Raw genomic sequence first — 25715 nt, 5'->3', positions numbered from 1 at the left:
CAAATTTCGTTCAAATTTTAAAGACAAACATTTTGTTTTTTTACTTATCTACGCTCTTCAAACATGGAGTTTTATTAATTTAAAAACTTGTATACATGTTATCGATTTCAATTCAGTATAATAAATGCACAGCACGTTATAAATTATATTTACACGTCTGTTTACTCAATATTTTTTTTAAACGCTTAGTGCTATAATAATATAATAATTGCATTATACTAGTGTACTAGTTATTACTAGAAAATAATTAAACACTTAAATGTTTACCTGAAAGGCTGAAATCTATTAGGATAATTATTGTAAGTATTTTAATATAATTTATTCCTGCAAACTGAAAATCCGTATATTAACTAATAATTTTAAATTAAATAATTCATAAAAATATGAGTTGATATTATATAAGTGAATGATTTATAACTATACTTTTTACTTCTGCGAATTATAGTTTTGAGTTCTAACAAATTGAGATTGACTAAAATGTATTATTAAATTGTTTGTATCATTTCTTTTGAAAGTAAAAGATTAATCTGAGTATAAAACAATTTTAATAAAATAAAATATTTAAAAAAACTTTGAAATTTTTCATGGAACTTATAAATGAAATTCTAGTTCCTTATTTCATAAATTTAGACAAAAAAAAATTATTATTAAATTTACTTGCAATAATGTGGAAAATATATTTATTTTATGGTACTAGCAGCTGACTATAGTCTGTATATTATGTTCAACTTTTAAGTAATGAATTTATCGGTTTATTGCTTGTTTTTTTTTTATTATTATTTTTAATATGATTTTGAAAATTCATAATTCATTCAACTTGTTTTGAAAACTTTTGTAAAGAACTTTTATAAAGATAAAAATATCGGTATTCAAATTCAATAGAGTAATAAACATAAATTCAATGCAGAAAAACAGTTTAATTTCAGTCTAAATCGTATATCTGTAATGTATCAACATTAACAATAACCTATCTATGTAAATGTATAAATTATAAATATAATATTATTATGTTCTATTCTAAAATGCACTACACTATAATCTTTTGGTAACAAATCACGAAGAATTTGGAATAATTTCAGCTACAAACGTCCTTATCTGCATCGGAGTTAACATGATGTGCCTGGGATCGATCGATTTTTGGTCAGGCTTTTTCGACGGTTTGGTGCCTAAAGAATTGCTATCTTCTGGCATCCACGTAAGTTTAGTGTTATCCTCGAGCCATTGATTTCCACCCAATATTGTCTCTTTTAGTGAAACTACACGGAACTTCGTAAACAAGTCCTAAAACAATCAATAGTTTTTTATAAAATATATTTTTTTTAATAAATAATATTATAATTAATTATAAAGTTATAATCGTTTTGATAAATTATCGAGTCTAATTAGGCTATAATACAACGGTTGTAAATATGGCCAAAACCTTAATAACTGCCTCAATTACTTAAACATTATAAAATATTAAGACAAGTTCTACTACTTGTTCAATTTAAATTAAAAACTATACAACTATTAGATATTTTAAGTTAAACTAAACAAAATAAATAGGTACTTAAAAAGTGCATAAAATGATTCTAGTCACATTAAATTCAAAACTAAAACTGTGCTAATAAAAAACAAACAAACCTCTACGTCAATCACAATTGGCGTGGACAAATTTTTATTTTCATTGTACTCGAATATGTGCTCAAATCTTAATAACACTGATCCGTCTTTCCATGGTTCCAAAGTTAAAAGCTGTACGTTGTTTGGTAAAGGTTTTTTCAGGCCCGAATACTAAAAAATTGTACGGTCGATTAAGATGTTATATACATATATATATATACATCAATTGAAAATAAAATGTAAGCAAATTAATTGCGGACCTAGTTTGTTCTAACTTATTATAAATATTTTTATAAATAAAAAAATGTTCTTATTTTTATACTCATGTTCAATTCAATTTATTTATGATAACATTTAATTTTATGTAAGTTTTATACTTTCATAACATACTGTAGATATGCTTCATTAGTAAAATTTACATTTTTAATTTAGCTATAGACACTATTAATAATTCATAAGCTTTTCAGTTTAACTACGTAACTTTTTAATAAAGTTTATTAAATTAAAGTGTTTTTTTAGTTTAAATATGTAAAACAAATCAGAATAGTTAAATACACGTTTTAAATGATTATTTCCTAATTTTGCTTTTTAATTTTTTTTTTTTTTTTTTTTTTTACCACTAAGCCAACAGGCAGCAACTCTTACATTTTTTTCATTACATTGTTTTAAACAAACCATATCAATATTCGTCCATACTATTTTTACAGAAATATAAATTATATTTCAAAAGAAGCACGTCGCAAAGCAAAACAGAGTGTTTTCTTCTTAAAATTATGATTTTAAGTTTTTTATATTATAGTTTTTAAATTAAATATTACAGAATAAGTTTTTTGAATTTTGATAATGCAATTAACATGTAAAAGCATTGCCGTATACTTTCTTATATACCTTGTTAATTTGGTTTATATTTTATCATAAACTGCTTTGTTTTTGAGTAGCTTATAAAAAATACGTAAATCAACATTTTTTTTTATATCTACATACTATGATATATTATGTTGATACATATCGCGTGGATTTACAATCTCAAATTGTAACTAATTATTATTACATATTTACATTGGTATAAATATTTATGATACATATTGTATATTTTATGTATTATAAATATGTATATAGTATATGGAATGTTGCATGTATTTGTAGTTTTTGAATTATCAACATTTTTTATTCAGATAAATATTTATTTCGTCTTACCTGTAATTCAGTGGATTTCTTTAGTTCTTTGTAAGATACAACACTATGTTTCTTTGTGAAAAAATATTGTGGCCTGATAAGTTTCTTTTGTGCCAATAGTCTTTCTACTTCAAATAGTTTATCAACTGGACCATAAGTTAAATAGTGATGTCCTCTGGCTACCAAGCCCACGCCAAAGGCGGTCTCATTCAACGCTTCGCTAACGCCAAAGGCATCGTCGTGGAGTATCCTTCTATGTACCTAAGAAAGTATATAATTAAAAATTAAAATCATTGTAATGGTACATCACACGATTCTGATACAATATAATATTATATATATATATGTATAATTAGGTACCATGAGCTCGATTTCACCATCCTGAAGACTAGATCCTCCTTGAGACCTGTCGTTGAGAATGGAAAATCGTGTTTTTTGGTTCGTCAATGATATGCGAGAAGTAATTGGATAATAGTTTCCTGATACATTTTCTACGTTTTCTTTTAACGTGAACGAAGGTCTATAGTTCAATATACGTTTCATCATTTCACGGCCATTTGAATCCGTATAGAATGTTTGATTGTTATTATAAAACGGAATTCGAAAACGTGATATGACTTCCTTCCCAATTTTATCGCTGAGACAAAACAAACATAATCAGCAACATTAGATTAGATCTGATTGGGATTTACCAATAAAAAATATTTAATTTATTTACTCGATTGGTATAGGTCCCACAAGCCATTCGAATTCGATATTATCATTTCCGTTGTATAATCTTATCACTTCACTCACCCATTCGTTGCATTCTCTATGAATTTCTTGCACTATGGGCCCTGAAGATCAATATAAATAATACTATGTTACAGTGAAAAACAAATAAATTTCTGACACTAGTACAAATCTATTTAATTTAAGAAAAAACTCTGACCTAAAACGAATCGTGGCTTTTTCTGATTATCACAAATAGGAATAGGTGCACCGTCGGGACGAAATATATAAGCTCCCGACGATCTATTATAATCTTTATAGTTATTTCCAGTCATACTTTTGTAATATAAAAATTCCTGGATTAACGGTATTTCTTCGTTATTGATGTGCATTACGAAACGTTTCGGGTCGCTATCATCGATTGTCAGACCGAAGAGCTAAAAACAACAGATGTATTAATTGAATGGATGTATCGTCTTAAAATGGTCCAGTCATACATATTTAAGTGAAATAATTGTGTGGTAAATTATTTATTTTTCATATAAACTCGAATTATTGTTTGAAAAAGCCAGTATACAGTTAATTCAAAGTATTCAAAATAATTAAAAGTTAAAATCACTTAACCGCGTAAAAATGTTTACCAATTGCAGTTTAAAAATTAAATATTTGTTCAAAGAGACTAAAAATGGTATGTAACCAAACATAACTTTTCATGAGAAACAAAATTTGGTTATTTATTCGATTAGATGTATATATTACTAATGGTAATAATAAATAAAATAAATATGTTGATAAACACAAAATTCGTTTTTTACGAAAATGTTCTAAAAAAATGATTGAAAATGGAACATGACATTATATACATTTTTAACAATAATACCAGGTTCGTTTAAAATCAAGGTATTGTATTATAAAAGATACAACCTCATAATAGGCAAAAATAATAATATTATATTCTGTTGTTTAGATAATATTAGTATAACAATCGTGATGCTTACTCTATCGCCGATGTCCACGGGATTTTCAATTTTCGATTGTTCCGACTTCTTGGCTCGTAAGCTGTTGAGATAACTGCTTCTCGAGTCTTTCGTAATTAAATACGATTTGTACCCCAGCGGTGGTAAATCGTTGGCTCGGAACACAAGTTCGGCGGTGGCCAAGGACTGGCGATCCGGTATACGTAAGACTGCACTTGGCAAAGGCACGAACTGCACCATGAGCTTTTTCCCCAAAGGGTCGACTACGCTGTAGGCCGTCTCGCCGGGTATGGGCAACCGGACGAATTCCGTGACCGGTCGACTCAACGGGTTATAAAGGGTGAGCACGAATTGTTCGCTGTTTTCGGACACTTCGCACTGGCTGATGTTTAACAGATGACAGCTCTTGAACTCTACAGGAGTTTCCATGCCGACGGCCAACCCTCTGAAAACGAAAGCATTGCTGCTTATTAATTTTTGTTCTTTATTCGACGAGTATTCTTATTTATTATATTATATTAGTGATGATCAGTGCCAATTTCTAGGAAATAAGCCTTTTTCCATATACTTAGGCAAACAATAACGGGGTGTAATTAAGTCGAGAAAAAATTGTATCACTTTCCTCAAAATATTTATTTTCTTAATCAAGAAAATTAACTAAAATTATACTTTGTTCTTTAAGAGATTTTGTTTTAGAAAATAATTATTCAATTACTCTATGATAAATAAGAAACCAATTTTTCAATGATTGTCTCATGTTAACAAATGAACTTTGAAACGTCCGCACTATATTATTATATCATGTAAGAATATAAAGGTATTATGATTTATGATAGATATTTTTAAATTGTATACAAATTAACAGTTAGTAGTTCAGGTATTAGTTCTCAGAATTTTTCTTTTGATAATCACTTTAAATTTTCTACGTTGGTATCTATCGTTTGAAAATATTGATATATGTTGCGTCTACGTGCTCCTCTCTCACCGCCAATACACTAAACACTATTGTTATTGTTATTATTTGAGAATATCACGCATTACGATAATATTGTGCACGACGCTTCTTCGCACTCCTCGATCGCTTCGTTCAACATCCGCGCGTAATCGTTGGCCACGTGTTGTTTCTCCGTACCAGTAATGGCATCGTGATGTTGCATCACCCCCATCGTTTCGCGGAGGGGTGTGATTTTTGGCTCGTACTTGTCACCCGTTAGACTCTGGACGGATAATTGTTTGCACGTCTGAAAAGTAGGCATTAATAATTACGATGGTGTAAGTTACTATTTCTATTAGAATACAATATTAATTTATTATAATAGAATATTGTTGACAATTATTGTTATAATATTAGAACACAACAATATCGCAGTGATGATTAGTAAGTCGAATATTTTGGTTTATCAAGTCCCGATTAGAATAATAATAATGATAGAACATATAAAATATATGCAACTTAATTGTCAAGTATTATAGGTATACACACATGAATTTCAATGATTGGTTTACGTACCTGTAAATAATTGTTTCCCCTTCGTTCGTAATACTTTTGTGTGGGCCTCGAAGTAAAATATCCAGTCCAATACGAATGTTTATCGCTTTTGTATGGGAAAAAGTCGTCTTGCTTGGTCGGGAACGTAATTTTTTGATCGTTAACAGCTTTCAGATAACATGATGGCGTAGAGTAAATAGCGTTAATTTTACTTCCGGACGCTTGTTTTGAGTTTATATGTCTACAAACGGTATAAAGTTGGAGTTTGATATTCATGAATTTGTTTAATAAAAGTAAATGAATTATCCATGTACCATAGTTGTTAATAGTATTAAAAATGTTATTTAACCAAATCAAACCACCGTGCGAAATAGTTTTCAATGAATTGCATCGTTAATGGTATAGTATGATAAACATAAAATATAATATAAATTTTAAATATTTATATTTATGATATATATATCGTTTTTACCCGTATCAATATCGGTAGTGTACTATTGCACCAGAAACAAATTTTTTCTGACAATCAATATTTTAAAATTTGATTTTTGAAAAATATCAGTAGGTATAGGTAATTTTTTCATAAACCGAATATAAGATGCCAATTTGTAGGACCAATTTATATAGATCAAAATTTAAATTGCAATTATTAATTTCCATTCTTTTCATTAGATAACTCACAAAATAAAATTTTAATAAAGCGAGTTCGAAAACATTTTTAACGGAGAAATTTACGGCGAGACACAATTATTAACTTAACAAATATAAATACCTTATAATAATATGTTATTCAGTATTTATTGCAAAATGTTGAAATCTTAAAACGTTTTATTTTCAAACCGTAGGTAAATTAAAATTGTATTTTTATTTTTACAAGTAATATTCAATCTGTATCATTAATACAATAAGAATATATGCTAAGAGTAAATTCACAGGAAAATAATTTGATTAAAGCAGCCACCCATTGATGGCATTTTCTAAATTTAAATTAAAACCAAAAAGTACTTCAGTAATAAATAATAATTATTAGATGTAATAGCCAATCTGTCATTCTTTTTGTTTGGATGGTTAATTAATATTTAATTCAAAGAAATGCTTTGCATTGAAACCATTATTATATAAACAAATACAACATGACTTTCAGATGCACAATATTATTATATTTGATAAAAGCCTTTTGAGAATACTATATGAATTAATTTCAGAATGTAAATTATGTATTTTTTTTAAATAAACTTATTCTGTTTGAAATGCTCCATCGGATAAAGATCAGTAGAAAATTATGTTTATAAAAACTACTATACAGATACATATTATAATGGTAAGTTGATAGTATATAGTTGTATTGCTACGTTTTTATTGATTTATTAATTACTTACCTATGTTATGTAACACCCAATTAAAGTAATCAATAGTTATTAATATATAAATTGTAACATAACAATAAATCTCATATAAATAAGATTAGAATAGGCTATCAACTTAAAAAAAAAAATAAACGCAAATTATATACCATATTATACTAACTTAATTAGTTTATCCATGCTATGAAAGTTAATAGTTGCATCTATGTAATGGAAATCATCACCCATTGTTAATATAATATTATTAGTTCGATAGTGCAAAGACTGTTTGGTTGCAAATGCAATGAGTTTTTGAGCCTGAAAACATTGACCATTATAATTTATTATGATTTCCGATAAAAAAAAAAAACATGTACGATTTTAAAATGTATAATATTATTTATATTTTCTTATACAAGAAGCGATCATCTTAATAGTCGATCAAATTTATTATTCCGCCAAATTATTTGGTCCACATTCAATAAGGTTAATTGCATAGGACATTTTGGTGTAACAATAACCATACAGGTTAATTACATTTTTTAATAAACGAATAAATAGTAACATGACAATATTACTTTCGTTCATTGAGTTATTTACAGATGGTTTTCAAAATATATTTGTTGTTTTTGTAATCAATTATAATTTATTCTTGAAAAGGTTGTAGGATAGTTTATAAAACATAGTAAGCATTCTTAATATTTTGCTAGAAAAAAACAAACAATGGTAAAAATTAACAAGTTAAAATAAAAATCAGCAACTTTTCGACTAAGTCCCAACCCAGTAGTTGGTAATCTATACTGCACTCTAAACATTTTGAATTTGCTAATAGAAAAATACAGTTTATTCACTTAATTGTTTAAAAAAAATATTTGTACAACTTACAAAATCATTATGGTAGAGATAGAGATTTTATGATGGTAAATTGATGTAGGATGTATAATATTGTAAAGCAAAAATTTTGAATCACTCATTTTTTATTTAGTATCGTTTTAAAATGTTTTGTTCCTGTTTCCTTATATCTAAAAAAATAACAACTAATTTACGGCCTTAGGAAGAAAAATTACTTCTAAGTTTCTTACTGAACTTTATAAATAATAAAGAGAATCATGAAGATTTTCAAAAGTTTGCACTTTGTGGTATGTGTTTCATTATTGTATCAGATTATTTATGTATTGAATTTGTATATATGTATTATATTTTAATGCGTCGTCATTACAAACAGCGTAATGTTTTTATTTATTCTTGCAAAAATTTAAATTTTTATTCTGAGTCGTAGATGTAATAAATCTTGTTTCTCAGTATATTAATACATATTTAAATATGATATAACACAAAAAACCAAAGTCAATAAATATCTTTGAAAATTCAAAACATTTATATTTTATTGAGTATAACTAACTTTTGTTTAATGATTTACTTTATTTTAGAACATGTTTTATACTTAGAATTTTAGATTTAAAAAAAAAAAAATCATTCTGTATACAAAATGTAATAATAATTTGGAGAATTTCTAATTTAATGTTAAAAACAATCAAATTTGTTTATAAGAAAACTTGTTTTAAAATAAAACTTTTTTTTTAATATTTCGTCTTTCCTTTATTAAAATAATTTTGAAGCCGTGTATTATAACTTATTCTTCTATGATTTAATTTATTTTTATATGAAATTCCAATATATAAATGTGGTTTATTTGATATGATGTTCAGTATGTATATGAATTTTTAATTTATATCATTATATTTCTATTATAAAGTATTTTAGTTACGTGATTTTTACGACTATATTATTTTAATATTTCTGGCCTTACACAACTTATATATTTACCTTTCAAATATTTACTATTCAAATCAATAAAATAGTTACATTTTGCTTAATAATATTTATGATTGTTCCCTGACAAGCAATTTGCTATCTATAAATATTATAATTACAAAATACTCCTTGGGCTAAAATTGTATTATAATTAAATGCATATTACGAGTACATTAAAATAGTCGTGTTGAACCCTTTGAAATTTGTTATCACAAAAATTATTTTAAAATTTAAACTTCAAGATCTATATTCATTATAATTTTTTTAGTAATAAGTACACACATGTTTAGCTGACGACCATAAAAAACCTCTGTCTGGACAGTGTTAATGTTATATTGTTATCGTATAGGTTTACAATTTTAGAAAGAAATAAATGATCAATTATTATTGTTGTTACGCTGTGTTGAACGATACAACAAAATGTCATCGGATGTGTATAACGACGAATGAAATAATACATCATAATAATAACCATCTCCACAATGGGTCGTTTGCGTGATTTACACAAGTTTAATGCATGCAAGTGACGCGTGAAGCGAAAAAATATGATACAAAAGTCATCATGCTCCATGCTGTGTGTACTAACTTAATAAGTCTGTCCATACTATGGAAGTTAATAGCAGCAGAAGTGTACTGGAAGTCTTCACCCATTGTTAATATCACATTGTTAGAACGATATTGAGAACCTTGTTTTTCAACGTACTCAATCAATCGGTTCGCCTGTATGTGTGTATATACATCGTACGTACATGTGTTTAATAATCGAATATATAACGTTGGTGATTTACTTGATTAATTTGTCTAAGGATTTGAAATAGTAATTGGCGTCTTGGTACGTAAAGTCTCCGCCCATTGTCAAAATCACGTTGCCGTGGTTCTGATATGCTTTCTCTTGGTACCGCAAGTAATTCATCAAATAACTCGCCTAATTTATTGTGATTTTTTTTTTTTATTTCCGAGTTTACAAAAATATAATATAATATATGTATATATTATATTTATATGTTTATATAGTATAAAATAATATTATATATCTGTGTGTGTGTGTTTGTTGTAGGTGTACCAAGTACCTACATACCGACAACGGAGAGTGGCCGAAAAAAATGCGTACGGATCGTTGGACGGGGAAGGACGGACAAAAATGTTTTATTTTTTTCAATACCTTACCTTGGCCTCAACGTTGTACTCGGGACTTTTTATGTCGTCCACAATCGGGTTCACGCCGCACACGATGTCGAAACAAAAACCGTCAGGTGCACTGTAGTGGTTGTAGAGAACTTGTGTGTAGAGATCAGCTGACGAACCTAAACCAAAGATGAAACGTTTATGAGACATATGGAGTATACAGGTATGAGTGGTATAACCATTGAACCACTATATTATAAGTATATATGAAATTAAAAATATATTGTAATTAACGATTTTAATAATTTAGGCGATTTTTTAAATATTTTACTCTACTAATATAACATACATTTTTTCTTTAGTATCAAGAACCAGAGAAGGAGCCATAGTGCCAATACAGAACCCTGGTGCCAATACTATTAATATTATATACTGTCATAATCCGTCGCACACGATGAAGTAAAGAAGTGTGACGCTATTTTATGCATATTAGCAACCAGGAAATAATTAAGTGACATACAAGAAATTTTAAGAGGATATCTTGCAAAGTTTGCAAAGTGCAAATACTTTTGATAAACTCTTTCAAGTTGTATTAAATCATCAGAAATATGAAGATTCCAAAGAACACTATGCTCAAAAATAAGACGAATAGGACTACAAAATCACGTCTTAATGGGCACACTTAGCCGGGTCTATAATCAAACTCATAAATAAATCAAAGATAAAAGGTCTTAAAAGCTTTCCACACACATGCTTTCTTCGAAGGGAGGTGATAAAGGATAGAGGATTTTGATTTATTTTTATAAAATACTATACCAGTGGACCATATTTACAATTATTTTGAATGGCACATTTTTCATTAAAGACGACACGTGATATCTCCGTCTTGCTAATGAAAAAAAAAAAAAATACATTCAGTAGTTCCAATTTTACCCTTTTAACTTAAATACGTATAAGAGTTAATGAGTAACTTAACAGTAAGAACATAATTTTATCTATGTATATGTACTTAAATACTTGTAACGAGTAAATACAAGATGCATAACTCATAACTCAGATCAAAATTAAAAGATATTTTAAAAAACCAGCGGTAGAACGCTCCAGATAAATAAATTATGTTCTTTTCTTTAAGTTAATTGTATGTTAATTCACTGTAATATTAATGCCTAAAACATAAAATAGGAACAGCTGATCAGAAATTTGTTAAGTTGAACATATTTTGTTAGACAGAGATAACACATGCGATATGGAGCCATGGAGGTACTCTAACACTTAAATATTTGAAAACACTTGTCACAAACTTTCGGTACACTTTAAAATTCTTCAACTAATTATTAACTCTTATCACAATTTTGATCATCGTGTAAAATATTTCCATCCCTTCTTCAGACACGCGAGATACCTAAGCATGATACATTATAATATTATGTATCTACCGCATGGTTCAATAAAATAGGTTTCATATTGCAATAGTCTTCATTAATGGTAGCCCAACTTTCGTCGATACCTATGTATGATCAACATTATTTATTTTAAGTTTTTTTTTTTGTGTTTTTTAGTTTTGTTATATCCAAGTATTATATATTATACTCATACTGAAATCGACCATTATTATATGTACATCGGGTGTCTAAGCCTATTACTTCTTGTGCCATGATCTTAAACGTGATATTTATAATATAAAAAAATCGTGTAGTACAAATACATTAATTATTTCATTTTTTGTATCTCAATCAATTATATCTGAAAATGTATTTATTTTGTTTACCAAACTTTTTATTTTGTTATAAATTTAAATACAGTTTTTAAAAATTAAAAATGTTTAGGTTTTTTTTGAAAATGTATTTCTTCTTCTTCTTCTTCTTCTGGCTTTATCTACTCTACAAGAATTTTTGCCGCCATCACCACTTCACGCCACTTCTCACAATCATGGATTATATTCCTAAAATCGTTAATCCTATCCTTTTTAGATCTTCCTTGACCACATCCATCCATCTTTTCCTCGGATGTCTTCGTGGTCTCTTACCCGTTGGTTTTCAAGACATTACTGTTTTGATTATCTTATTATCACTTCCACGCATAACGTTCTCCGACCACTGGATTTTTCTAGCCTCTTATGTAGTATTTAATTGGTGTCATTTCTGTTTCTTCAATTAGTTCTTTGTTGAACTTTCTCCTCCACATACCTAGTTCGCGTCTAATTTGGGTCCACATATCATGCGTCATATCTTGTTTTCAAAGGTAATAAGCCTTCGTTCTGTTACACTTGTAGTCGTCTATTATGCTTCGCATCTACATGTTAGTATAGCTCTCACTATCGCTGTGTAGAGTCTGACTTTTGTTTTCTTTGACAACATTTTAGATTCAAAAAATTTGGATAAAGTAAAAGACGTCTTTCCTGCTTTTATTATCCTTAATTCAATCTCTTGTGACCAGTCATTCTTTGTATTTATACACACGCCAAAGTATTTAAACTCATTAACTTTTTCATATGTCCAGTCATCCGGGTCAGGGTTCGTTAAATCTGCATCCGTGTCTAATAGCTCCATAATCTTTGTCTTTTCGACGTTTATTTGTAGCAGTCCTATTTTATCTTAGGTTTTTTTTAAATTTTTTTTACTGTTTTCAATTAATGTATGCATAAAATATTATTATTTTGTGATTTTTTTATACTTGTAAATATTATAGTACATAAATTGACTAATAATTTCAAGGTAATAAATAATAATGAAAACAATTTTAAACGAATATGTAGTTTGGAACAATAACTAGTATTAGGGTAAAAAACAAAATATATTTATACTACACGATTTTTCTATCTCACGTTAAAGCGAACGTCATAAAAAATCAAGCTACTAACTAGGGGTTAACTCAGAAGTATCAAAAATATATGATATGAATGGAATGAGTTTTTGGGTTATTTCAATTTTATTACAGAAAATATACAACGTTGAGGTTAGTCAAATAACACGGATAAACAATATCGAGTTCATGATATTTTAGTTTATAGGACTTAATACCACAGCACCGACATTTAAAATGAATAATATAATATAAGTCTCATCTGAGTCAAAAGATATGCCTGGAGCGAAATCGTACTCTTTAAAAATTCATTCATCAGGTTTTCACAAAATAAATTCACATTGGACTTTTTATAACCAAAATATATTCTCTTAAAATGTTAAAAAATATTTAATATTAATATTTACACTCATATTATTATGTGATAAATAATATACTTATCTACTATAGGGTACTATATGATAACCACAATATAGGTTATAAAATATAATATTCAATCATGAAGATTGTTTATAATATATTGATTTAGCCGTCAAAAATCTTAATGTCATAGAACCAGTAACAATATTATCCAATCAAACAGATACTGTAATTGTAGTAAGTACATTACACAATAATTGTTTTTAACTATTACTTGTTATTTGTTTGGTTCATAAATATTGTTTTTACAATAATTGTAAAAACACTAAACAAATTGACAAATCAATAGATATATGTAATTATTAAATTTCGATGATTACCAATAATATTTATTTTTGTTAATTGAACGAATAAATTTTCAAGTCAATGGACATGTTACGTAATTATCTATAGTATTATAGTTGGTTCTCTAAATATTTATCATAGTGTATTAATGTCTCAAGACTACATCCACTTGTGTCGTCTTCGTCTTACACACACAACCCAGCAAATTTTAATTTACTAGTTCTAATAGTGTGCTGTCAGTTTTGAGATTAGCTAGAGTGAATTGACATAATCATCAATCTTTTAGGTGTCTAATCAATATGTTACGATATTTTAATTTTCAAGTGAATTTTGGTAAAAACCAACATACCAGTACAGATAAGTCCTTCTCTAAAAGTTATTTAATAGATACATTTACACTTATATCATAAGTAGCACATCATTGAAACTAGTGAATGAAAATTTAGTATGTTGTTTATGATGGAGATAACACACGCGAGTGTCCTCTTAAGACATAAGTACACTATGATAAATATTTTGAGAATAACTATAATATGGACGCTACATTGCTGAAAATGTGAATTATAATCTTAAAAATAAATTATATTATTCGTGACTTATGGCATGGCGATTGGCGGGGTTACTGCAATTATTCACGCAACATGATGAATTGTACCTACGCACCATCCGACGTCACTATAATTCTAGAATGGGTGACCACCCGGGTTCTTAGTGGCAGTGGTAAAATCCTTTCCACACATATACGTGTTCCAAATCGACCGTCCCTTACATTTAAAAAAACCTACTAAAAATAACCATCCAATAGTCTATATTTCCATGGTTAGTTGATAAAAAAAAAATTATATATTTCATATAATATTGGAATATAATTTATATTTTACTAGATATGGATTGTAACTATCAAGTTATATACCTTATAACAAAAACAAATCCATGAAATATAGTAAATGTATGAACTGAACATTATATAACATAAATATTTAGATCTATCGGTATGTCGATTTTTATTTGTGATAATAAATTGAGACCACCATATTCTAAAATCAAAAACGAAACACATTTATAGATTTATTTAAACAACCAAGAAAATGTAATAATTCCCAGGATATTTGATACAAATTTCAAACTAATGAAAAATCATAATTAACCAGATAAGACATTTATGAACTTATAGCGAGGGGAGCGATAAGTATAGAGGTCACGATTATTTGAAGATAAACGCTACGGAAAAAATAAAGTTCTGTATAAAAACTTTGCCAGCGAATTAAATTAATTTGAATTGATGAAGTGGGTATGAAACGCTAAGGGGATGATAAACAGTAAAAAATATAACAAATTTAATTTAAAATTTAAAATATTACTGAACGAGTAAATAAGCTAATTAAAAATGCTGGCCTGAAAAATAGATATGGTAATAAAACAATTGTAACGAAATTAGATGTAAGGTTTGAGATGATTTTTAAAAAAAACTCGAATATTAAGATTTCTTTTGTACACACAACTAGTGATAACGAATTCAATAAAATAAATTGCATGTGAACGCATGTCGTGATCTCGTGAGAATATAATAATATTAACGTAGTAAGATTAAAGATTCTATACGTATTGAAACATTTCAAACACAATAATTCTTAAATATAAAATAAAATTATGCATAAATGTATAAATATCAAACAAATTTCACCTACAATACCTAGTACAATGTACAACGTCGATTTACTTTTAGTACAATATATTATTACGTACGTTAAAGTACATTTTTCCTATCATCGGCCATATTAACATCTGTCTTGATAAATTAATTTCAAACTAAACCAATAATCAAGTATACAAGCAAATCCAAATCCATGTCCAAATAATTAGCTAAATTTGAAATAAATAGTGAAACGTAATCATCTTATTGGTTTAAGCTTGAGTACGTTATCATTATTTGCTGTGCGTAACTAATACATTTAAAAAGAAGCGATCGACAAAACCTATTTGGAAATAATATCGGACTTAATAAATTAAAAACCATTAATATTAAAATGTATTATTCTATACTTTTGAACCATCAGTATTATTGACTTATTAGTTATTATACTATTATACTATCATACAATACTTCAAACACCAATAAGCAGGTACAGACGAAACTGGATATTGACACTCGTCTGCTTCACATAACCTGACGCGTAACTGCAGTATTATTTAAGGTATGTATTTATTTTTTTAAATTTTAAAACAATCTCTCATTTAAAAACAATTCTGAGTGACACTTAACATAATATAGATTTACCCAAAAATAGTTTATGCTTTGTTCAAAATAAATGCATTAACAAATATTCTTCTCTGTTTTTTCGCTACAGTATTTAAAAAATATATGTTTTTAAAACTACTCTAAAATCTAAATTACTTTTCTCAAAGTAAATCCGTAGTGTGCCAAAATTCTGCTAAAAAATTTACAAGAAAAAAACTTCGTAAAATTATTACAAAACCAATAGCCTCGGGTTCTGCTCATTTATCATGATTGCACAATATAGAGAGTATATAAAATATTATTTTCATTATTACTATTGTTCTTCAACAAAAATCGTTATATTATAATATAATTATTTGTATTGGTCCAAACTCTGATGACCCAACATCATCAAGTCTTTGAGTATCTACGTATAAGTTTACTTATTACAAAAAAAAAAAAAAACAGATGCGATTTAATACCGCCAGTATTTGTGTTTAAAATAGGGATAACATAACAAATGAAATTATAAAGGTAATAAGTTATTTATAATAATTAATATTTTATAATGTTATTACCGATATTGGGACTGGATTGCCAAATCATCTCCGCCGTCTTATTCGATAGTCGTTGTTCTCTTTCCTCGTAGTCCAGTCGAGCAAAAAACAGACCATCGTAACCGAATTGTGAAAACAACGTGGCCATTTGCCTCGAATGGCCGAACGGATCGATTTGCCACCCTATGTGAGGTCTTCCACATTCGCCGAACGTATCGTTTAACTTTCTGCGAATCAGTGATTTAGGTTGCTAAGCTATATCGCGTATAAATTATGTAGGAAGGTTTTTATATTTTGATATGTATTAAATATGTATACCAGTGAAACCTCTAAATACCGGACACTCTCGATCGCTTAAATGTCGTCCGCTATTAAGAGGGAAATACAGTGAGTACACATTTCACCGTTACCAAAATTCCGTCCGTTATTTGGAGGTGTCCGCTATTGAGAGGTGTCCGTTAAAAGAGGTTTCACTGTATACTTTCTATATTGACGCAAATAGGGTTTATACTCGGGAGAAATTGGACTCTAATTAGACATGTCCTTAAAAAAAACTACGCCAAGCCCTATCAAGTAAGTGCTGAGTAAATATCATTTTTTTTTTTTTTTTTTTTTACAATTCAATAATCGAACTCAACAAAATATAGTATTAAAAATACAAAAATAATTTAAAACTTATTTTTGTGGCACAGTATTTCCGAATTTCAGATAGGTGATATAAGCACGGAAGAATAGTTGAGTTTTCCCCGGAAATTGTGATGAGAGAGAATAGTTTGAAGTTATATGAATATTAAACATTAAACAGACAAATACATTTGATCACAAATTGATGTGTGTTTTTTAGCAGTATGCTTTTCTCCATTTGCTTAATGGATATTATATACAGATATGAGATAGTAGTTTAATTGTAAATTATAATTTGTATTTGTGTAGTGATAACCATTTTTCTGGTGGAGAGGGATAGGGTATATATAGATACGCTCAGTTTCATTTTTAATTAATTTTATGTGAATCTGAGTTTCCTCAAAACAAATTGGCCTATTCGCACTTAAATATAGGCACCAAAATGGTTTATATTTTGTACAGACGAAATCGTTTACCTATAATAATGTGCGCAATCCTTCTTAATATTATCATAGTTATTTCTTAATTATCAAAACAAAATGTTTATAAAAAATTTTTTTTTTAAACACTCGCCGTAAATGCAAAAACCTGTTTACGACATTATGTTGTAGACAACTACTTTAATTGACGTGTATAATATTGTGCGCCGGTCTCGGACTGTTTCTTATGGGTTCAGAAATATTTCACACGTAATTTTTGTTTCAACTATTATGTGGTCCCAATTATATTGTTTGCAAATGCGTGCGAAATAAACTTCGACCAAAAATTCGTTTGTCATTACTCATTACGCATTAGGTTTATACGAAACAAATGGTCATTGCACGATTAATGCAATTCAAAATATGGTAATCGTAACAGATTGGCTATTATTGGTGGATGCTGATTAGTGAATGATTTGCTATAGCCCTACAGTAGGGGTCAGGAATCTTTTCTTAGGAAAGAGCCATTTTTTTGTTTTTTAAAGTTATTAAACCATTATGTCCAGAGAGCCACACAGGTTGTTCGGGCCAGAAACCAAATAACTTTTTTGTAGACCTGTTGTTGTAGTATTTTGCCATATTTTTAAAATGAAATTTATAATTTACGAGTCTCGATATTATATTGATGCATTTTTCAAAGAGCCGCGTCTGGCTTCGGAGCCGCAGGTTACCCACCCCTGCCCTATAGGTACGACTTAGGGCTTACATAATATATGTCTAACCGACCATGTGGTTTCGTCCGTTGTGGTTCGAAGAATCGAACAAGTTTATTGTTTACCTTAGACCCCAAGTGAATTGGTCGATAATAGACATGTAATTTGAAGCCGCCTCGTCATTCATGCTCCAAGCGCCGCCGATGAACTCTAGCTGTCCGGACGCCACGAGGTCTTTTACGATGATCTGCGTCTCCGTGGACTGCTCAACCCACCATTTCCAGAAGAACGCCGTTTCTACGTAGATGAACCTGTCAAGAGAGAAACGTAAAAACCCCGTTGATTACGAATGTTCGGTGAGAGGAGGGGACGGTACTATTGATTTTTATCAACAGCTCGTCGCGAAATATGGCTGTCTATTGTGTATCTACCTCTTGTTCCGGTCTTTTGCCAATTCGGTGATCACAGAGTCTAAAATGAATTGTACGCTGGCTAATTGAATGGAACTTTTTGCTAAGCGAAAAAATATAAATAAATAAAACAATTAATATAAAAACTACCTATCACACAATCATCAAACGGCAATTCTTTTGAGGTTTTTTTTTACATACATCAATGATACACGCAATTATATATTGTATATTATGCGCTGTAAAACTTAAATTTAGTTTCATTATAGTTTAGGACAGAAACATTAATGTTTTATCATAAATTAATCAAAAAGAGTTTTAAACCACTTTTCAACTTAAATTGGCTTTAAAATTTTAATCTTGAGTTTTAATATTTAATTAATAGTATGTATTAGTATATATTTACTAAATTATATAAGTGTTATGTATAATGTGTATAATATTATATGTATATTATAGTTATATATTATATTTTCCCTAAATAGTTGCCAAGACTGCTATAGAATGGAATCAATTAATATTTTACTAGAAAATTTCAAATATTAAAAATATATATACCTGTCCTCAGTGGTGCAACTAGGGGGGTGCAAAAAGGTCTTTAGCACCCCCTGTTTTTTATATCTCACTATTATTATTTTAGTGAAATACTACGAATTTAATGTTTTTAAATTATGGAAAATTTCCTGAAAAAGTGTATAACTATTTGGTCGTATAATATAATCCATTATTTATCTTTGTTGAATATTGGAAAAGAATTATTCAATCAGATAATCACCGAAACTATTTTGAATAAATATTGCATGAAACCCAGAAAAATTATGCTGATTTAAAATGTATATAAATTATTTATTTATTTAACAAGATTATTAAATTAAAACATTTCAATATGTTACTGATATTGTAGTAAAAAATAGTATTATAAATGTTGTTCATTTTTTTATTTTTGTAAAATGTCTTAATATGTGTTTTAAAGTATCGATTAATGTTGGTCTATGTGAAGGGGGTGTGGGGGGCTTAGCCCCCCCACGGCTCTGTGATGCATTCACAGATTTAGCAATCCACATTTTAGAGATCTAGTTGCGCCTATCCTAAATTAATTGCATTTTAAAATTTTACGGAAATAACAGTTTTCCAATCGGAACTTACTTAATATTAAAAGTTTGTGTTTTAATATTCAACAATATTATGCGAATTTTAGGTCATTCGTTAAATTGTTTTATTGTAGAACTCATTATTTTTAATTTTATATTCTAATAAAGAGTATTCAGAAGAAACTATTAGTGAACAAAATACCAAACTAATAGTTTATTATTTATAAGCTTTTAGATCAGTAAATAAGTACATCACAATTTTCAGAACTATCTTATGACTTAACTTCTCTAAACTTTAAACACCATTTTTTTTTTTTTGTATTATTATTAAAAGATATTTTACAATCTGTATAAAATTATTACAAAGGTATCTACTTAAAAATTATAAAATTGCGCAACAGAATATAAAATAAAAAATAAGTGTAGTTATTAGATCGAAAAATTAAAATACCTAAAAACTAAGATTAAAAATGGTCTGAATCGCAAAAATTGTTTTAGAAAAACACATTTAAATAGAACATGGATCAGCCTAGTTGTACTCTCTAATACATATTATTTTATTTTATTTTTACTTATAACTTAGGTCTTAATATTATGTACCTACATAGTAGATTACATATTACTTGATACTATTAAACATATTGTTGTATTGATGTATTGCGTGCGTTCGAATAGAAAAATGTTTAATTTTTGACTTTTTAAAACTAAATGATTAATGATTATAGTTATATTATTATTATTATTATTATAACATAATATAGTTACTGCCGAAATAATATTGATCGACGGTCTTCAGCCAGCCAACGTCGTCATGTGTATGAGGTATAAAGTGCACATTGAGGTATCCATCTTTGACTGGATGACACGACTGAAAAAAAAATCCATATAAATAATAAAAATATTTCTTGTCCCGGTATATGTTCACCGTTAAGTTGTTCTACAAATAAAGTGTGCAGCGAGCGTCATTATTGTTTGTATACGTGCTTGGTTTATTTAATAATGTGGGTAAGTTTACCCAGATATACCGTGTTACCCTAGTTGGAAGTTTCTCAGAAGTATACCAAAAAGTTACGGAGTCGTAATTATTAATTATTATTACAAAATAATAATATTACGTTTTATTTATTATTCCTTGTTTAACGTTTATCCAGTGGCGCCGAAGTGTTTAAAATATACTATGACATCGTAAATCAAGGTGCCCCCATCATCCTCCCTATTTTCATCATTTAACCATCAGATGTAAATCAAAGCGTCTACAAATAAGTAATGTAACGTTTGTCCGTATATTTTTATGTTTAAACGTATATTCTGTATGTATTACCTACACGGCAGTATATCTCGTGGTGGGCGCCCAATCTGAAAAATCTACTATGACATATGTCATATATAATAAATTGGGTGATCGGCGCCACTGCGTTTATCGGTTTCGTCGTGTAATAATTCTAAAATTATTTTACTTATTCATGAGGCTTTTTTTTCGTAACTGGTTATATATAATTTTTTGTCTTTAAACATAAGTACCTTAGTTGTATGTTGTATACTTATATATGTATAATAATGAATATTGTACACAACCTCTGTAAAACTAAAGAAATAACTTAACAACCAATAAATGTTTACGACCGGCAAAATTTTTTACTAACTAAAATATCGATAAAACATCATAAACGTATGGTAAACTTTATACAACAAAGATAATATTAAATTACTAATTTAATACTACGTGTAACATTTTTGTATTATTTAAATTCACGCTTTATTATATAATGAGAAATGGATACATTATTAGACATTTTTTTTATATTTATACTTGTTTTTATTATTTAGCAAGTAAAAACTGGCAAGTGTAACTATTTTCATACATACTTATTGTATAGGTAATAGTGAGTTGTTCAATAAAATAAATAAATATATTTACGATGAATAATTTTAATTAAGTGTGAAGAATACAAATCGATACAATTTTATTTTTTTAATTTAAAATTTTTATCATAAAATGCATTCATTGTTTTTAACAGTGATCAATATGTAGGTACCTATAGTTATTAGTAATTTTATGTTACATAACATATTTTATAGTATTATAGTAATTCTACATAAAATTAATTGACCAGTATTTATTCTTTCGGATATACTGATATTTTAATACTGATTTGTATTTTAAATAAAATTGTATAAAACATTTTTCACCTATGACTATAGTATGTCATCATTACTATCAAACAAAAACCATGAGTAGGCGCACCTATAGCTTATTTTTAATTTTTTAAGGTAACGTCATTCGACAACAAAAATTCTTTGAAATTTAACCGTAATACAATTACTTAACTAATCATTTACAATCTACATTTTATAATATTACTTGCTAAAACAAATGCGATATTTTGACTCATTTAGTGTTCTCAACAAAACGATAGTTTATATTTTTATTACGTTGGGCACTAGAACACAATCATTGTAAAGGGTGCTATTTTATGGTATCCATTTTATAATACTGTCTATTAAAATATATTTTAATTTTGAGCAATGTGTCAAGTTGTACAATTTTACTGCTGTACGGAAATAATAAAATAAATCAATAGATCAATAAACGGTCCAGATTTCTAGAAAGCTACTACAACATAACCCACACAATGTATAAACAAACAATTATATAGTATTTATATACCAACACAATATTTATGAACTTAAATTAAAGAAGATTTAAGTTGAAACAATGAAGACATTTTTTGTTGAAAATCAACAGTTAAAAAAGGCTTCATCTGGCTTAAAACTTATTAAAAAGACGTCACACCCGCACGTGTTGACGTGTTGTCTCTATCTTACAAACGCGTAACATGAAAAATTTACGCTCAGCAGTTCACGTTTCATTCCGTTAGCTTAAAAATTAGAGTTAATATAAACCTATTATGAAACTTGATGGTAAGAACATTATCTGTATTTGGTTGCAATTATTTTTACGATAATTCAGTTTTGAAGTGAATTATGAGCATTTTATTTTACAATTTATTATACGCGCATAACTCACTTAAAAATTGAATTATCGTGAAAATAATTGTACTAATACCATATTTATGAAAAAATATAGTATTAAGTTATTAATACTAATATTTAACGCTTTGTACTATTTAAAACCTGCTAGAAAAAACTTTGCTAAAAATTAACGTGAATTTTTGCTTAAAAATGTATCCAAGTCTTTAGTAGTTAACTGTAACTCTCTAGGTAACTTTGAAATATTGTATTAAAAAAATATGCTAAATTTGTTTTGATTGATTTTTGGTCATAAGTTTTTATTTACATGAGTGAATGTTCAAAATGCAACATACAATTGATTACATCATACAAAATACGATTACATTATATCAACTAGACATTTAATAAATTTTTTCTTCCCAATTGATTTTTAATGAATTGTGTACATTTTTTAACTAAATACATTTGATTAAAATAAATTTTTGTGTACATATTTATGCATATTTTAAGTGCATATTTGAATGAAAATCAGTACATATATATGCATGCATATTTCGTACATTTTTAGTACAATATAATATAATTCTGGGCTCTACTTCAAAATTAAAATATAATAAAAAACATTGGAGGTTGTCTAAACAATAATCTTATCTTATTTTATTATTTCATTTCACTCAAATTTTTAGACTAAACAAGCTAAACGTAATTTTCTGAGCGTAAAACTTGTTATGTTTTGCACTTGTACCTAACTTGAAAGACGGAGACAACACGTCATGCGCGGATATAAGTCCTCTTAATAAATCCACACTTATGAATGTCATCTATAATGATCATAATTTCAAAAATTAAGGATTACGTTTATTTGTGCTATTTTATTAGTTTAAAATGTTGAATAATAGTACTAATACTTCATATAATCTGGTAATTGATTCACATTGTATCATTATCGATAATAAACGACCTTAAAACATGCTATATGCAATTAAAGCATATACAGTATAATATACAGCTCAACTCAAATATTGATCATCAAACATTTTGTTTATAATTTACTCAAAGTAAATGGACTTAAGGGTTTTATTTTTGGTCGTATAACATAAGTTTAAATTGTCAAACAGTTGACAGGCTGTAATGTTAAAAAATAAAAAACATTTCAATGTTATAATTTTAATAGTTTGGGACGAGGTTACAATTAATATTTAATTTTGTTTTCGAGATCTACAAAAAAGTACATATTAATGAATATCGATTTCTAAACTAATGTATAACAGATTACCTATAGGTAAACATGCAGTATACCTATAGTAGTGCAATCGCACTTAGATTAGTCGTATTATAATATATCATATAATATATAATATATATGTCGGTTGATTGTGCGGACCGAGACAACTGACCTGCTTATATTAGATTGCGGTTTAGCATGAAATTTTATTAAAACGACCGTACCTCGTATCCACATTTTGCATCGACTTTTCTCCGGGGTATGGCATATGCACTCGAGCAAGCGATCAGCACCAGCAACGCTTTGTCGACGGAGCAATGCATATCTCACGAAATGATTACAATATACGCGAAACGACTTATTTATGCACTACTTAATAAAATAAATGATCAAAATAATAATATTAATAATAATAATTCAGTATTGCCATCGGCTACCAAGTGCTACGGGAGCAGGACGAGTGCGAAATCGACAACCGTTGCATTAACTGAAGTCGGCTGTTGTAGTAGTTGCCGACTGATACGGAGACCGGTGGTTTTGACCGTTATTATAGTGTACCATCCTACCAGTTTTCTTTACTCCTCCTGAGAACAAATTATATCGTGTGTGCGTGTGCGGAAGCCGATTATGACGTTATCTCGGTCACAATAACCTTTGAACAGCGATCAGGTGTTCAAAACAAAAATATTGAAAAAATAGAACACGAGCCAACGTTTATCCATTACGATTTTTGTCGGTTTGATTGTAATATTGCAATAGTTAATGAAGCGTATTGTTGGAGACTATCCATATGATATTATTACCTAAAATTGTTTGGCGCATAATACTTCGATGTTCTTATAATATACAGCACCAAGGTCATTTTTTATCATTATCATCAATATTTGTTATTTCGTTTGGGTATAACGACGAATGTTTGAGTAAATGTGATATTATGAATCTATAGGTATGCGTTATGATTGATTTGAAAAAATATTAATAATATTTGAAATTAAATCATTATTTTAATAATATTTAACACCATGATCATTAACACCGCGTATTATACTATTCGTCTGTACTGTTAATAATATGTACGCCGAATAACAATGTTGTATATAATTACTAGGTACCTACCTAGTCGGAAGCAAATTATTTAAATGACGTTTAATTTTTTTCACAATATTCGTTGTTTAATATTTAGGCAAAACCAGGGGGGGAATACGGTCTAGTTTTTCCGTGTGCATTAAATGTGAAATACGAATGTGACTTTTACCTACATATTCTATAGCTGCAGATACTACGTTTGAACGGGAATACGTTTTTGAATATTGGCAATAAATTAACACCTATTTTTTTGTTCACAGTTTTCACATTCAATATTTCACAAAAACATTTGAATGCCTATTTTTAAAAAGCTAAAATCTTTTATTTTGCTTTTATTCAAATTTCTATTTGTCTCGAAATCCTTATACATAATTTAAGTATATTGTTCCAAAATATTAAGTAAATAAATAACTGTTTTTAGTACATTTTACGTTTTAAGACGCTGTTTCTTTTAATGGACCTAAATACATACATATTTAAATAGATCTTAACAAGTATTTATGCATTGAATTGTATTTTTTGTGTACAATACTTTGAATTTAAAAATGTTTGCTAAAGTTTACACTTTAAGATTTTCTCATGTCTATAAATTGACGTATAGTTACACAAACATAAAATAAGTATAGGTACGACTTATAATTTCCTATGGGTCCA

At 28.1% G+C, this 25715-nt stretch overlaps 1 protein-coding gene across 3 annotated transcripts; it reads right to left on the bottom strand.

Annotated features, from left to right (window-relative positions):
* Window positions 1-897: 897 nt before the first annotated feature.
* LManII (Lysosomal alpha-mannosidase II) lies at window positions 898-24506 on the bottom strand. Of its 3 annotated transcripts, none has more exons than XM_015510433.2 (16): window positions 24200-24506; window positions 20543-20645; window positions 18708-18789; window positions 18402-18587; window positions 16542-16747; window positions 10281-10417; window positions 9902-10038; window positions 5977-6196; window positions 5508-5707; window positions 4488-4911; window positions 3710-3926; window positions 3497-3614; window positions 3139-3415; window positions 2800-3039; window positions 1624-1773; window positions 898-1281 (listed from the first exon to the last, which is right to left on the bottom strand). In XM_015510433.2, exons 1-16 carry the CDS (start codon window positions 24296-24298, stop codon window positions 1054-1056), a joined length of 3024 nt encoding a protein of 1007 aa, XP_015365919.1. In that variant the 5' UTR covers window positions 24299-24506; the 3' UTR covers window positions 898-1053. The 3 variants fall into 3 exon arrangements, with proteins under 3 accessions (XP_015365919.1, XP_015365921.1, XP_015365920.1); XM_015510435.2 differs by lacking the exon at window positions 9902-10038 and adding an exon at window positions 9700-9833; XM_015510434.2 differs by lacking the exon at window positions 9902-10038 and adding an exon at window positions 7483-7616.
* Between the last annotated feature and the right edge of the window lie 1209 nt (window positions 24507-25715).

This window comes from Diuraphis noxia, unplaced genomic scaffold (assembly GCF_037042655.1).
Source record: "Diuraphis noxia isolate RWA-SAM2 unplaced genomic scaffold, SU_Dnox_SAM2 contig0005, whole genome shotgun sequence".
In the NCBI taxonomy this organism is placed as follows: domain Eukaryota; kingdom Metazoa; phylum Arthropoda; class Insecta; order Hemiptera; family Aphididae; genus Diuraphis; species Diuraphis noxia.
This window is presented reverse-complemented; position numbering and strand designations above follow the sequence as displayed.